The 15,916-nt window shown below is 35.4% G+C and overlaps 1 protein-coding gene across 2 annotated transcripts in view; it reads right to left on the reverse strand.

Annotated features, from left to right (window-relative positions):
* GAS2 (growth arrest specific 2) overlaps positions 1-15,916 on the reverse strand; it is a 124,969-nt gene that overhangs the window by 80,238 nt on the left and 28,815 nt on the right. For both annotated transcript variants that reach the window (XM_022583748.2, XM_089915036.1), the window contains exon 3: positions 2,558-2,699. In XM_022583748.2, the coding sequence (XP_022439456.1) occupies positions 2,558-2,699 (142 nt within the window). The remainder of the gene's footprint in view (positions 1-2,557; positions 2,700-15,916) is intronic.

Consider the following 15,916-nt stretch of genomic DNA (forward strand, 5'->3'; position numbering starts at 1 on the left):
AATTCTGCAAGTGCAGCGGCTCAATCACTTCCTCACTCACAAGCGAATAATAAGAAAAATCCAAGGAGAATGGGTTCCACCTGGGGAAATGCAATTTCTCATTGGGCTTCCTCCTGATTATCATTAACATCTATGGGTACAGCTGTTTCCTTTCTCTGAATAATCCTGAAGTCAATGCTATAGTATTGGCTCCCTTCTTCCATCTCCACAGGGCCTATTGTACATCACCTCATGCCCTATTCTGAGCAGCAGAAATTTCAAATTTATCTTTTCATTGAGTAGCAAACTAGAAAGCCTAACTATTTGATTTAGTTTGGTACTGAGAGGATTCAAAATTATTTTAAAAATTTATAGCCTTGAAAATTTGGTCTTATTAAACCTTCTTGGCTATATAAATACATTTTAATTGCAAGGTATAAGTGAAGTTATACTGTAGAAGGTAACCAGAATCAAAGATATTTTAACAAACTACTCAACAGTTATGACATATAAATTATCATGTATTTAATTTTTATATAAAAATTTCTTGTTTATAAAGTCAGCTTTTTTCAAACAGGGTGAAGAACTCGACCATCTAAAAATTCTTCATGACATAATTTTATATGCTACAGAGTATGTATTTATATACCAGGACCATTGTTACATGAGCTGCTTTATGCTTTATTGTTTCAAAATAAAATGTATTATTTATTACCTGAATGGCGTTTTAAAAAGCCATCCAAGCTTCTTGGAGTCCAACTGAAAGTTTGGTTAGTTCAATTAACAAAAGAACTCATGAATAGTAAGAAAATTGAGACAAGACCATATTTACATTCAGAGCTCCTAGTAATCCACTTGGCCTACAGTAGTCACTGAAAAAATGCTTTTTTTAATGGAAACCTGTGTAGTAAACAAATTAACAAAAAATAAAGCAGTTTCCCCATGTGGCAGTTCTTCAGCAATGCAGGGGCACTCCAGAATTTTAAATCATGATGTTATTTGTCCACACACAAAGAGTGTGCTTCTTGTGACTAAGATTTGAGTTTTTAAAATTTATATATATAAAAATGTGTGTGTGTGTGTGTGTGTGTGTGTGTGTAGACACACACACAGACATTTACTAGATCTTTCAAGGGTTTTTTTCACAACTCATCCACGTGCATAAACCTATAAACATGAAAGTTTAAATCTATTTGTAAAATTACCACTGCACTGAAAAAGAATTATATCCATACATATCTTCCACCAACTTCTTTTTACTTTGACGTGAGGAAATGGTAAGAACACTCAAAGCTCACATATACAATGAGCATTCATAGAGCACACTGTTGTATACAGTATGCTTCTGTGCAATTTTTCTGGTTAAATTTTTCTTTCAGGTATAAAATGTTCTCCTAGTCTAAGTTCATGTTATTTTCTTCTCTGTTGGGAGACCTCTCAGAAATTTGATGACAGTATTTCTATATCACATCAACTCCTCTTAGTACAAATACAAGTTTCCTTAAGCACATAAAATGAGTAAGACTTTAGCTGCTCTACCATCAATTTCCTAGGTTCAGCAGGGGAATGCTGTTTTGTGAGGTCTCAGAGCAAAGTGTATTCTCATTGCTCAGAAGGCAGTTTGTATACTTGTTCTCTCTGAAGGATGCTCAGCTTACTGTGATGTTAATATTTGTATTATGTGATTTTGTGAATTGATTTTTTAAAGCCTCAGGTAAAAGAACCAAAGCATTTTTCCCCCTAAATGTCTCCTTTCTTCACTTAGTTCCACTTTACTAGAATTGGACTTTAATTCCAATATTTTCCATAGTAGAGTTCTACTGGGGTAGATCTTATATCGAAGGTTTGAACATTTAAGGGTATCAAGTAATGTCAAAACACTGAATGATCCAATGTATGTTTTCTCCCAAGGAAATACAAAACTATGGTATGGAAGTGGATTTGCCAAAATTCAATCATAAAACAAAACAAAAACCCCACAATTATCTGGGTAGGCCTAGGCACTAACGTATCTGTCTCTTATTCCATCGTCTTCAATTATCCTAACCTCTTGCTTGTTTGCCTAATTTTTAACTAGCTAAAAAATAAGTTTCATTAACTAAAAATAAACTTAACTAACTAAAAAAATCAGTTTCAAGAAAGATAGAACTTATGAGAGATGGTGTTTTCATACTTTTGTAGAGGTGAAAAGATGAAAATGCTCTTGATGGAGGGCTGGAACATATATAGCTACCCTTCTAGTCCAGGTAAGAGCCTGGTGGTAAAACTTAACCCTACATTTTCCAAATATCACCCAATTTTGCATTGTATGTACTTATTTTTAACCAGGAAAGGATTCTGCTACTTAACATTCCTGTTATTTTATGCACAAGGTGACCAAGATTAAGAGGGTGAATTTTTCTACCTTCGAAGACTCAAGTTTACAAAAAAACTGCAAGTTTACAACAAACTACAATTTTTTTTTAAGTTAACAAAGCGTGAAATGACATCACACAAAAAAAGTTAGACTTGAGAGTTATACAGACAAACAATAATTTTAATATTATATCAGCTAAAATTCTGAAGGAAATGTACATACCCAAACCTTCCGATTCAAACAGACATGTTTCATCTACCCCTAAATCTCGGCACCAGGATAAGAAGTTTGCTGTATTGTCTCTGGCAAAAAAGGATCCTGAGGGTGCACTGGCCTTGCATGGAATCTTCTTTAAGGGCAGCTTCTGAAAAACAAAGAAATCTCACTCTGGTGGAATATCTGGCAGTCATCACAGTGACACGTTAAGTGTACATTTATGTTTTCAACAAAACACTTTGGTACAATCTTATGTCAATAAATAGGTTTGTAAAGAACTATAGGAAAGGACATGAAACTCAAATGAAACTTAGTTCTTAATTAAGAGACTAGGAAAATCTGTGCCTGTAAACATATACTTGCCTTTTTAGTATCTAGAAGTAAACATACATAAGTCCCTTCCCTGGCTCAGATTGCCTCTTTTCTTTCTCTTCTACTATTTTTTTTTTTTGGCCTTCTCTTTCATCTAAGTATTCTGTCAGTATTTCTCATAAAGTATGTATAAATGAATTTCTCACTTGTGAAAGAAGAATGAAACACAAATGCAGTATACGAATATAGATAAAATGTAATACACACACCTGCATTTTTATGTGTATACATACACACACACAATAAAAATTACAATAGAATTATAAAGTCAAAAGAAAGCAGCAGAATTGTCTAACATCCATAATTCTCTATCACCAATATAAGAAAAGGAAATATTAAAATTTTTTATCTTTTAACAATAACATTTTACCATCATTCTTCCAGACTATTTCCTTTTAAACCATAGATTATTGCTCTTTTATGTAATATAAAAATAATTCTGGCTGGATTTCTGCTATCTGACCTTGAAACATGTTTACATTCTGCATCATTTCTCTTCCAGGATAAGAACATGCTTAAGAAAAGGGAGTGTGTGAACCCGGATAGACTTTTCTATTATCAGCCTCATAAAATTTTAGCCCTGGAAATCTCCCTTACCATACCAAATGTTATAAAGAGTTGTGTGAGGTTTTTTCCTTTAATAGAATATAACCAGTTTTCACGGCATTCCATGAAGTCACAGAGTGTGATTCTATGTGATGTGAAAGATTGAGCCAAGTGTTTGGATGATCTGGGCTAAACAGAGCTTTGCCTCTGAGAGCAAAAAGATCAAGGGAGAAGAATTTTGTGATTTCAATTCACAGGTTATTTCCTCTATTCTCTGTGAACAAGAAAATATAAACAAAATGTTGTGGATTGTTGAGGTCATTTACAAAGATGGTTATAAAAAAATGAAATAGTGGTCTTGGTGTACTGGTGAAGCCTACTATCATCAAGCTATTACTAGGGCTTTTTCTGTCCAGGAATTTTATGGCTACATAACTAAAATATGCAGTTACTACACCACTCAAAGACTGTGTCTGTCCAGTAGCAAAGATCCATCTCTTTGTTGCTGACTGAATTTGTTTTAGGCTTAGACATAAAAAAATTTTTGCGCGAATGCACATATATTTATATATACATATAACAATACCCCTTTACCAATTTGGTTAAGTAGTGGTTTTCAAAAAAATGCTTTCCTATATGAATTGTAAAAAACAATAAGAAATAGCATAGTTTAATGTCCCCTTTATAAAATATTCATGAACATCAATTAGTCAATATTTATTAAAATTAAAAATCATATATCCCTAAATCTAGCAATTTACTCCTAAAAATATATCTGGCAAATATAATAGTATTATTACTTTAAAATATATGGACAGGTATATTTGTTGCAACACTGATTGAATAGGAAAAAAACAGACATAGGATAGTCAAGAAAGGGCTGGTTGAATAATATAAAGTATACAAATACAGTGGAACTCTGTGCAATAATTTAAAAAGAATAAGATAAATATATATGTGTTGGACCATAAAAATGTGCAGTATATACTCTTAAGCAGAAACCAATAATTTGCAAACACATATGTACACTACAATTTCATTTTATGATGTGTGTGTATGCACATACATACTGGTGCATGTATATGCACATACACAGTATAGATGGTCATATATAAAGTTAAATTGCATATAAATATGTTGTATTATAAATATGAATATTGTATTTATTTATATAACATTCATTTAGGAAGAATTCAAGGAGGACATCCATCAGATTGATAGTAATTACCTTTGAAGAAGGTGATTGATGCATAGAGAATCATTTATATCTTAATTTACATAATTCCAAAATATGTAGTAGGATTTTGAGTGACTTTTACATTTTATCAATATTTTCCAATTAAATAATCAAATAAGGTAAATCATGTCAGCCAAAACATAACAAAAAGATCTGCTGAAAAAAAGTCTTCAAGAGGTGACTGTAAAGCTTCTTTATGATGCAAATAGGAAAAGAACATAAACAGAGTCAAACACTAAGCCATTTTAAAATCTACCACCTCTATCCCTGGGTGGGGGAAAAAAACCTTCTGAAACCACTTCAAACTGATGAATGAGTCTGCACACTTGCACACAGGAACTATAACCTAGGAACTATAAAATACTTGACATATATAAGGGCATGCCAAAGGACATGAGGTGCATGGGTTTCATGGCAAAAAGGAATACAATATCCAGATTGCACCAGAGAAGCTAGATTGACTTGACACTTAATCCACCAAGGGACATAGCTCATAGCTTGTAGAATCCAATATTATTCCTGGCTGCATACCAACCGAAAATCAAAGGGTCAACAGTCTTCCCAAGGTTGCTGTGCCATTTATACATAAGAGTCTTAGAGCAGATGTCATATTTCACTTGAATTAAAGAACAAATGATTCGATAATATCAGTACTCAATGCCTTTGGAACTTATAAATATTTTTTGACATATTTTACACAAAAATATTCATAAAGTTCCAAAAACCTAAGCAATTACTGTATATCTCTCCAAGCTCTGTTATTTTAAAAAAATATTAATTTCTCTAGGTTCTCATGAAAATCCTAGGAAAAATGACAGCTCTGAATCTCTTCTTTAATATTAGTAAATAAAATAAAAGCAAATTGATGTATTGAATAAAATCAGCTTTCACCTTGCCACAAAAATCTTGAAGAAGAGGTTTAGAATAGAGAGCTGTCTTGAGTGATTATGACAGTCTCTACTTGAATAGCTAAAAAATTGACCACAGATAAGGAGAGGAATACTTCAGATGTGAAGAACTAGGGATTCAAAAGAGAACCTCCACATATAGCTCATCTTCCATATTAGTTTTCCCTTTACTGCTTAACTCTCCAAAGAACTCCTATGGCATTTAAATACCATCTCTAATTATTTACTCAGATGAGTTTTTCCAGACAATGTTGCTATATATTATGTCCTCAGAACCTGATTGATGAATACACGAATGAATGGTTAGATTTGACCCCTCACACTAGATCATAATCAATGTGAGGGCAGGAGCAAACACTCTGCCTTAGAGATTTTACATCTCCAAGGGACATGTTTCCAGGGCCTTCAAAATTCACTAAATTTATAGTACACATAAAATGCTTCCCATAAATTAAGAAAAGTATAACTGAAAAATATAATAAAACCTTTGAACATTTTTTGAAAGTTACTGAATATGGAATGAGTTGAGAATAGTTGCCAAGCTGAGCTGAGATCGGGTAGAAATTTAGGCTCGCTTACTCACTAGAAAAAGTCATGCTACCGTCCTCCAGCCTCCATGGTATAGGTTTCAATATTTTGTGTTAGCAAAAGGAGAAATGACTACCAATAAAACATTAGAATCATGTACAAGTAGGATACATGTTAATTTTTCTTTCTTTTTTTTAAATTGAAATGTAGTTGATTTACAATGTTGTTAGTTTCAAGTGATTCAGTTATCTCACACACACACACACACACACACACACACACATATTCTTTTTCAGATTCTTTTCCCTTATAGGTTATTACAAAATGCTGAGTATATCTCCCTATGCTATCCAGCAGGTTGGTTATCTGCTCTATGTATAGCAGTGTGTATATGCTAATCGCAAATTCCCAATTCATCCCTCTCCCCTCTTCCCCCCTGGTAATCACAGGTTTGTTTTCTATGTCTGTGGGTCTATTTCTGCCTTGCAAACAAGTTCATTTGTATTATTTCTTTTTAGATTTCATGTTAATTTTTCTAATATTGATAGTCTAATGTTTATCCTTTTATCTCTCAGCGGGATTAACCTAAGTTATATATTCTCAGCCTCTATACTAATACTTATGAATTGAATGATGAACATACAACAGAATGGACGGTTTGAAATCTGAGTGTCCTCCCCATTCCCTCAAAGCAACAACCAAATTATGTTGAAATGAAAAGAAAGATTTTAAATTTACTTCTAAAATCTTTTAATTCAATCCATTACCTCTTAGGTTAATCACCTGCTAGGGTTTGGAATTCAATTACCTGAGTTCAAACTCAGCTATGTCACCTTCTTGCTATGGTACTTCGGACAGATTACTTAATGTTTCTGTGCCTCAGTCTCATACTTAATGTTTCTGTGCCTCAGTCTCAGCTTCTATTCAACGCACATAGAAAAAGAAAATGCATCTCATCGACTATGTGTGAGTGCAAATTAAATAATATAATTCAAGTATAGAAGTAAGTGTTCAATAAAGTTATTATCACTGCCATCAATGCAAGTAAAACTATATTGAATTGCCTATGATTTCCTTCTCTCATATTTTCTTGAAAACATTTCATTTTTTTTCTGTTACAGGTACAAGAATTCAGAAAAAGATTGGCAAACAATTTATTTCTATCTTTGCCCTAAACTTAAACGTCACTTTTAAAATAGCTTTCCAATAGAACTTTCTGTGATAATAGAAATGTTCCATATCTGTGCTACCCATTATAGTAACCACTAGTGGCATGTGGCTATTGAGCATTTGAACTGTGGTGAGTGTGACTGGAGACTAATATTTAAACTTTATTTCTTTTTAATCAGTTTACACTTGAATAGCCACATGTGGCTTGTGGCTATCATATTAGACAGGGCATTCATAACAGGGAAAGTAAAGCCATTATTTGGGGGTTTAGAGAGTCCAATACTTAACCCCTTGACTACTTTGTCTCTAACTAATAGTGTCTCCATGTCTTTCAAGTCCCCTCAAATCCAATAGATCCCCTGGATATAGTTACTGAGATGCATAACTATGTTGGTCATTTAGAAAGAGTTTACTTATGTGCTACAGAGTACAGCATGTGTATGTCCTAGTTATGGTGTTGTGGGTGTTACAGCTTCAGAAGGGCAGTAGTGACTAATTCTATTTATATTACTTAAAATAATCTACACCTAGAGAACCAGGATATTATTTATCATTATACTGCCGCAGTGTCAAATACAGTGCTTCACACATAAGCAGTCCTGACTTCTTGTTTTCTGAATCTTATGGTAGATGGGGAAGGAATGAATTAACATTGTGAGTGCTTACCGTGCTCTAGGCACACAAAACATATGCTTTCAGATAGATTATCCTCTTTAATTATCAAAAAATAATGCCATGAATTAGGTAGATAATAGTATCTCCATTTTCCAAGATGAAAAATACTGAGCTCACACATAGTTGAAATCAAATCATTCAGTCTCTTACACCCGTACACTTCTAACTGCTCCATGAAAGCTCACCATTGCCTGGAATTTAATATATTTCAGCATTTGAGTTATTTCCCAAGGTTTTAGCCAGGTAACATTACAATAAAGAAATACGTATTTTCTTTCACCTATTAAACCTAGAAAAAATGGAGAGAATGGCATCTTTAGTTCTCCATAGGCAGTGAACTGAAAATTTAATGCTAGTAGTTTATTTTTTTTACTTTACTAGTAGTTTAATCCATTCTTCACAAAAGTTTGAGATAAAATACTCCCCTTGATTACATCAAGTAGACATTTCAGCTATGAAACAGAAGAGATATATAAAAGAAGAAATGGAAATTGCCAGGAACTAATATCTTTCCTTTTCCAAAGGGTATATAGAATGTACTTTCAAATGGCAGGCAATGGGCTTCCCTGGTGGCGCAGTGGTTGGGAGTCTGCCTGCCGATGCAGGGGACACGGGTTCGTGCCCCGGTCTGGGAGGATCCCACATGCCACGGAGCGGCTGGGCCCGTGAGCCATGGCCGCTGAGCCTGTGCGTCCGGAGCCTGTGCTCCGCAACGGGAGAGGCCACAACAGTGAGAGGCCCACGTACCGCAAAAAATAAATAAATAAATAAAAAGAATTACTAATATTGTAATGTCAACCAGGAGTTACAAACTCAAAGGCCCAGAAGAAGTCAGGCAGATTAAATAACAGAACAAAGTGGCTAGCACTAGGGGACTATAAGAAATGGTGGCAATTGTGGAAAACTAAAGAGCTCATGCCATGTCCAGGAGGGGCAGCCATATTTATTTAGTTCTAACTCAATGTTTCCATAAAGAAATGCAGTTTCAGTGTTGTTGGATCTTCCAGTTTCTCAGAAGAATTTGGAAATCTGGATATTTTAATGTGAAAGTCCCCTGAGTTTGAACAATTGGATCTATAGGCAGCTCTATGTGGTTGCCAGTTTACAATCTCAGTGTTCATATGGGGAATAATAAAAAACAAAAATAACATTTTAAACTAAGAAGTAGTTTAAATTACATGCACACTTTGGAAAAATAACTAGGTCATTTGTTGTAGAAGGTGTAAAGAAATAAAAATTTTTTAGATAATTCTACAGAAGTAAAAACCTTCTGTTTTCTTCTGTCACTTCTTTTTTAATTGGAACACCTCTAAATCACAGCTATAGTAGTCAGACTTTAAAGAGTGAGGTTTGAATGGAAGGAAGAGAAACATTCTGTGAATATGAAAGATTTCTTAGAGGAAGCAAGTGTTGGATACCAGGTGTGACAGTCCCTCAGAGTCTTAACAAAATTAATAGTAATTGTTAATTAGTAATTAATTATAGGAACTCAAACAAATGATGATAATTAAAAAAATGTTTTTGAGAATGTATGTCAGTTTTCTGTGACCTTTCTACAAATCAAGAAATTACCTTAAGGAAATAGTCAGGAAAATTCTTTTAAAATGTATCTTGAAATTTTCCTTTCCAACAACATTTTATACATTCTAAGGTGTAATAACTTATGATTACTGGCAGCAAATTTTGAGTTCACAGGGTCACTGATTCTAATATTTTAGTTAAAACTACTTTTAGTACCCATCTGTATAATATCCAATAAAGAAAAGCATTTTCAAAGGTCCAAAGATTGCCTTATGGATGGATTCCAGGAAACTCAATTTATTTTAGTGGCTAACTGATTTCTAAACACTTTTTGAGCAGACTTTTTTTTTTGTAACTCCATGGGACTGCAGATTTGAGGCACCTTGTAAATGCGCATCAATTGACTAATGATAGCTCCATAGATGCTCAGTAGTTTGAAACACAGGGATGTTAAACTTTTAGTAATTCAGAGAAAAGGCTTAAGCCTTGAAACTGCAAATCACTAGCAGTAAGGCCGTGACAAAAAATGGCTATTTATTTAACCTTTTGGAACCTCAGGTCCATCATTTGTAACTTTTTACGAGAATTAAATGTTTGGGAAAGTGCCTAATACCAATCCTAGACCATAGTTTATCTCCAATTAATGTTACTTTTTTTTCAAGTACATGTCTACTTACAGTCTATTTACAGGAAATACCCTGATGAGAGTTGAAAAATAGTTACATCATCACATCTGTACTTACTATAATAAGCTCACAAATACATAGGAAAAAATAAAAGACATGCTTTATATTTATATGGTGATTTAATTCCAATTTGTTTTTATCCATCCTCTAATTTTGTTCATCATGCTGTGCATTCATCTTCGTGCTCCATACTCTAATCACAGTGGACTTTCCGAAAGGCAAATTTAGCTTCCCAGTGCTTTCAGGATAAAGACAAAGCTCCTTATAATATGGCTTCCACAGGTTGTATTAGCCTGGTTCCTACCTACCGACCTAGCACCATGGTCCTTCACTATCTTCTGTAGCCACACGAGCTTCTGTTCCCACCCCTGCATTCTCCCGATGCTCCCTCCCACTGCACAGCCCTTACAGAGAACTGTCCTCTCTGCCCTTCCCATACCTGTTTGCCCAAATACCTCCCAATCCCAGATGACAGATCACTTACCCCAAAACACCACCCCTCAACACTTCTTTATAATTGCTTAAAATCCACAATGTTCAAGGGCTCCTGCTGCCATGTTCCTGTGTGAGATTAACTGATTAGCAACCATCTCCCTCAGGATGGTTTAGTTCCATGAGGAATGGAACAGGGTCTGGTTTTGTTCACCATTTTATCCCCAGCACCTACTGAACAGTATTTACGGAATATTTGTTGGATAAATACAAGTCTGAGTGTAGCTAAGGCATATATTATGTCCAGAGAGGAGCAGCAGAATGGAGTGGTTACAAGCACAAACTTTGGAGCTAGACTGCCTGTGTTTGAATCCTGGACCTTGATTTACTAGTTATGTGACTTCAGGCACGTAAATCAACTTCACCTGTGAAATAATACTAGTGTCTACATCATAGGGTTGCTGTGAGGGATGTATGAGTTTATATGAAAAGTTCCTGAAATAATGCCTGACATGTAGTAAGGTTTTCTGTTTTGTTTTGTTTTCTCACAAGATCAACTGTTTATTGATTTTTTTCTAAAATACTATACATTTAAAGAAACTCCTAAACTGAAAAGACTTGACAATTTGTGGTACATCTGTAGCAAAGGAATAAGGATTTCTGCTGGTAAGTTTTCATGACAAGCAGACACACATCCATTTTCCAAGCAAGACATGAATCTCACTGGAAACATTGAATAAAATGCATAGCTTGTGATAGCGGCAGCCATTTCTCCAATGTCTGAGTTACACAAAATAAAGGCTTTCCCTCCCTCCCCTGCCCAGTGATTATAGTGTAGCTTCCTGCCCCTACACGTCTGCTCCCTGATGACTAAGGATGCTCAGAAGAGACCCTTGTGCTACAGGGTGAGACCCAGCTTTTGTTTGCTCATGAGGAATAAATATATGTTTGTTAGAAAACTGAAACAAAGAGAAGTTTTAAAAAAATGATATAAAATTCAGCCTGCAGCTTCAATGACCTGTTGGGGATTTTAATGATCACTGAAACACATTGGCAGTCTCAAAAATATTCCTCATTTCCATTTTCATACCTTGCCATCTGGGATAACTATCAAGTTCTTATATTTCTCCCACAAACAGAACTTCCTTCTTTTAGTTCTGTCCCCTCATAATCGTAGTTTTTCAAACTTCAAAAAGCATAGTACAGCTTTTATTCTTTCCTCACCTCTTCCTACTTTGGCCAATAAGTCACCAAACCAGCTCACTGTTATTTTCTAATAAATATGTATTGAAATGTCCTGCCCCTTTCAACGTAGTATTGACACTCTTACTTTAAATCCTTTAATATCTCATGTATGAACAAATGCAGAAACTTCACAAAATATTCTTCCTATCTTTAACCTCAGATCTTTCTAACACAATCTGCACATCATCATCATATTAATGTTTCTAAATTTAACGGTTTCAGTCTCCAGCTCACTGTCTACCAAACAAGGATTCAAACGCGTAAGCCTTGCAGCTATCAACTTAATCTGTCCATCTACAAAAAGTTCTCCCCATATACTCTTCACATCAATCAAGTTGGTCTATTCACCATCCCTAGAATATCCTTACATGTTTCCAACTTCAATATTTGGTTCATTAACCACGAATTTACATTGTATTTGCTTTTTCTCCGTGTTCATCTATTTGCACCAGGTCTGGGCAATTCAAATTCTAGTGCTTCCATGGAAACTTCTCTAAGCACTCCGACAAACTGACTTTTTTTCTGAGCCCCTATAGAATCTACTGTCTATATCAGTAGATGTCCATGTACAATGATGTGTTTCAATTGCTTAAGAGTTAAGTCTCCAGATGTTTGTGAGTTAAAAAAAAAAACAAAAAACTACTGATCTAACAGTTTAAAACTGAAAACGTTTTAAGGACTTATGGCAATTAAGGCAGCCCCCCCCGGCCCCTTATTCATTTGCTTATATTTTTTCTTGAGCAGAAATGAAAGGATTGGTGTGACAGGGAGCCCACAGCACCCATAACCCTTGGGCACCCATGGGGGTATATTGCACAGTATGTAGGAACCCATGATTTTCCTCAGTCTGACTCTTCCCCTGCCTTTTCAGCTGTAAAATAAAGCACGATCACCTACCCATTTCTTCATGTACAAAATCCTGGGCCAATCTCCCTAACCATTCTATCTAATTCATCACCAAATCCTGCCAAGACTGCCAAGTGTATATCCCAAAACCACTTACTTGTTTCTAGTATTACTGCTACCATCCTAGGCTAAATTGTCATAATTTCTCACCTGACCTGGACAATAGCTTCCTAAGTGGGTCCTCAGTTCCATTTTCACCTTTCCTAATCCATTCTCCACACTGCTAATGTTATCTTTCCAAAAGACTTGATCATGTTCCTGTTCAATGGTATAATATTGTTCTTAAAATAGATGACAGCAGGGCTTCCCTGGTGGCACAGTGGTTGAGAGTCTGTCTGATGCAGGGGACACGGGTTCGTGCCCCGGTCTGGGAAGATCCCACATGCCGCGGAGCGGCTGGGCCCGTGGGCCATGGCCGCTGAGCCTGAGCGTCCGGAGCCTGTGCTCCGCAATGGGAGAGGCCACAGCAGTGGGAGGCCCGCGTACCGCAAAAAAAAAAAATAAATAAATGACAACATCCAACAAAACTCAGCGCTGGTCTCACCTCTTGATGCTCTAGTATTACATTCTAGTATCCAGACACTCATTTTCCTTTAGTTCCTCAAAGTCATCCTGCACCTCCACATTTAAGGGTTTTCATATGTGCTATTTTCTGTATTTAAAACACTCAGTGTTCCCTCTCTACCTGGCTAATGCCCATTCCTACCTCAGAATTATAGAAAAATCTTTCTACAAGACTAAGTTAGGTCTTCCTCTTACTTACTCATGTACTTAGACTTTCCCATACTTAGTCATAACACAGCTGTAATTCACTATTGACTTCATTATTAGCTTAAAGTTATTCTCCCTTCCCTGCTACTCCACAAGTTACCTTGTCCTGCATATTTCAGGTGTCCAATAAATATTTATTGAATAATTGATAAAATGTCATCAATGTAATATATGTTATGGTGATAAAAGTTTGAGAACCATTGGTATATATCATTTATTGAGCACTTACCATTGATATCTGTATTTTTATATGTTCATATTTTATTTTCTTAACTAGACTGTAAGCCCTTTGAGAGGTGACAGTAATGCTTTAATCTTCTTCTTTTTAGTTATCAGCATCTTGAACACAGTTATCACTCAGTAAATATCTATTTGTTGAAAAATCTAGAACAGCATCTTTAAATGATACTTTATATAGGGTGGTTAGGAATGGCCTCAGCCAAGGGATGACATCTGAACAGAGGTGTGAAGGGAGTGAGGAACAAGTCATACATGCATGTGAGGAAGGACTACCCTAAGAAGCTAGAAAAGCAAGTGCAAAGGCCCTGTGGTGGGTGGAACCTGCTTGTTGGGTTCAAAGAACAGCAAAGAAGCTAGTATGGCTGCAGCAAAGTGGGGTGAGGGGAAAGTCATAGGAAATTATATCAGATAGATAGCTGGGGAACAGAGCACATAGTGCTTATAGACTTAGAAAGATTTCAGACTTTTCCTGCAAGTGAGTCAAGGTGCCATTGAAGAATTTTGAGCTAGGAGTTGACATGATATGACTTAAGTTTTAAATTATCTGATGATTTAATCCATGTAAAAAACTTACTTACTGACCTAGAGTAAGTACTTAGTAAATGGTTGCTTTATTATCATATCACATGGTATTCATTTAGTCTGAGAAAAAAGATCAGACATTTACGTTTCAATCTTTAAACAATGCTTAAATATAGCAAATATGACAAATAGAATAAAATGTGGTGTTGTTGCCCTTATTAAATTATTAACATAATAAATAAATAAATATAATTATATTATAACAATATAAATTATAATAATTTATAATATAATTGATACATGTATATTTATACATATGTAAATGTACATATGAATTGCTACATTATTTCTTATATGGAGCAGTGATGTTAGCAAGGCATTCTTTAGACAAGCAGCCTATACTGGCGTGAAATTAGACATGACTAGCAAAGTAATATAAACATCAAATACATACTAGACAGCTTCATGCATGATATGTAATGCATTTTCAAACTGCTAAGTGAAACAATAGAAGGTATTCATGTAGTCAGCCCCTAAAAGCTTAAGATACAGTTGAAAAGCTCTATATACTGTAAACTCAATTACCTCATCTAAAAAACATTATGCCATTAGCCTGTAATATACCAGTACCACATACTTTGGACCACACACACATCAATATGGTGAGCACTTATATTTTAAATCACCAAGCAATACCTAGACATGTTTAAATTAAAAAGAAACTCTTTTCCCCTGATTTTCAGTCCCTTAAAAAAGGCTCTTGTTATAAAATCTGTGAATGTTCTTCATTAAGAAATGGCATGCATAATCATTATTGATTTGTTTAAATGACCAGAATTTCTCCAAAGCATTTAGTAACAGCTCATTTTAAAATGATTAATTTTCTATTTTCCATGTGGTGAGAGTGACTTTTCTTGACATAATATTCTATATCCACAGAGCTTCGAAACAGCAGTGACCACAATTAGTGCTATCAAATATCATGAAAACACTTCCCCAGTTATACTCCTTTTACAATCTTGTCTTGCCCATGTGCCTGCATGCAGTTAAATGCAGTATGTAAGCGTGTAAGGGGAAGAGATGATGTCATCATCGAAAAATTTGATCAGGTTTGCTTTTATGCTCAGGGGGCAATGTTCTGCTGGTGCTATGAAATCATGTAGATGAAAAATGTGTGTGTGTGTGTGTGTGTGAGCCTCCTTCTTCTAATCCAAAATTTGTTTTAATTTTTTTCACGTTTTCTGGAATTTCAATTCAACGTGTTTTATTTTTAGTCTTATGTTTCATATGTCTTTTTTGTTTCGTTTTGTTTTTTTGCGGTACACGGGCCTCTCACTGTTGTGGCCTCTCTCATTGCGGAGCACAGGCTCCAGACGCGCAGGCTCAGCGGCCATGGCTCACGGGCCCAGCCGCTCCGCGGCACGTGGGATCTTCCCGGACTGGGGCACGAACCCGTGTCCCCTGCATCTGCAGGCAGACTCTCAACCACTGCGCCACCAGGGAAGCCTTCATATGTCTTTAATGCAGCCAACATTTACACTACTAAACAATAGCTTACACTTTGAACTTTTGAAACAGTTTTCAAAAACACTTTTGAAGGAGAGTC

The sequence above is a fragment of the Delphinapterus leucas genome, chromosome 7, assembly GCF_059928025.1.
Source record: "Delphinapterus leucas isolate spDelLeu-1000000601 "Yukka" chromosome 7, BTC_Dleu_Yukka2, whole genome shotgun sequence".
Lineage (NCBI taxonomy): Eukaryota > Metazoa > Chordata > Mammalia > Artiodactyla > Monodontidae > Delphinapterus > Delphinapterus leucas.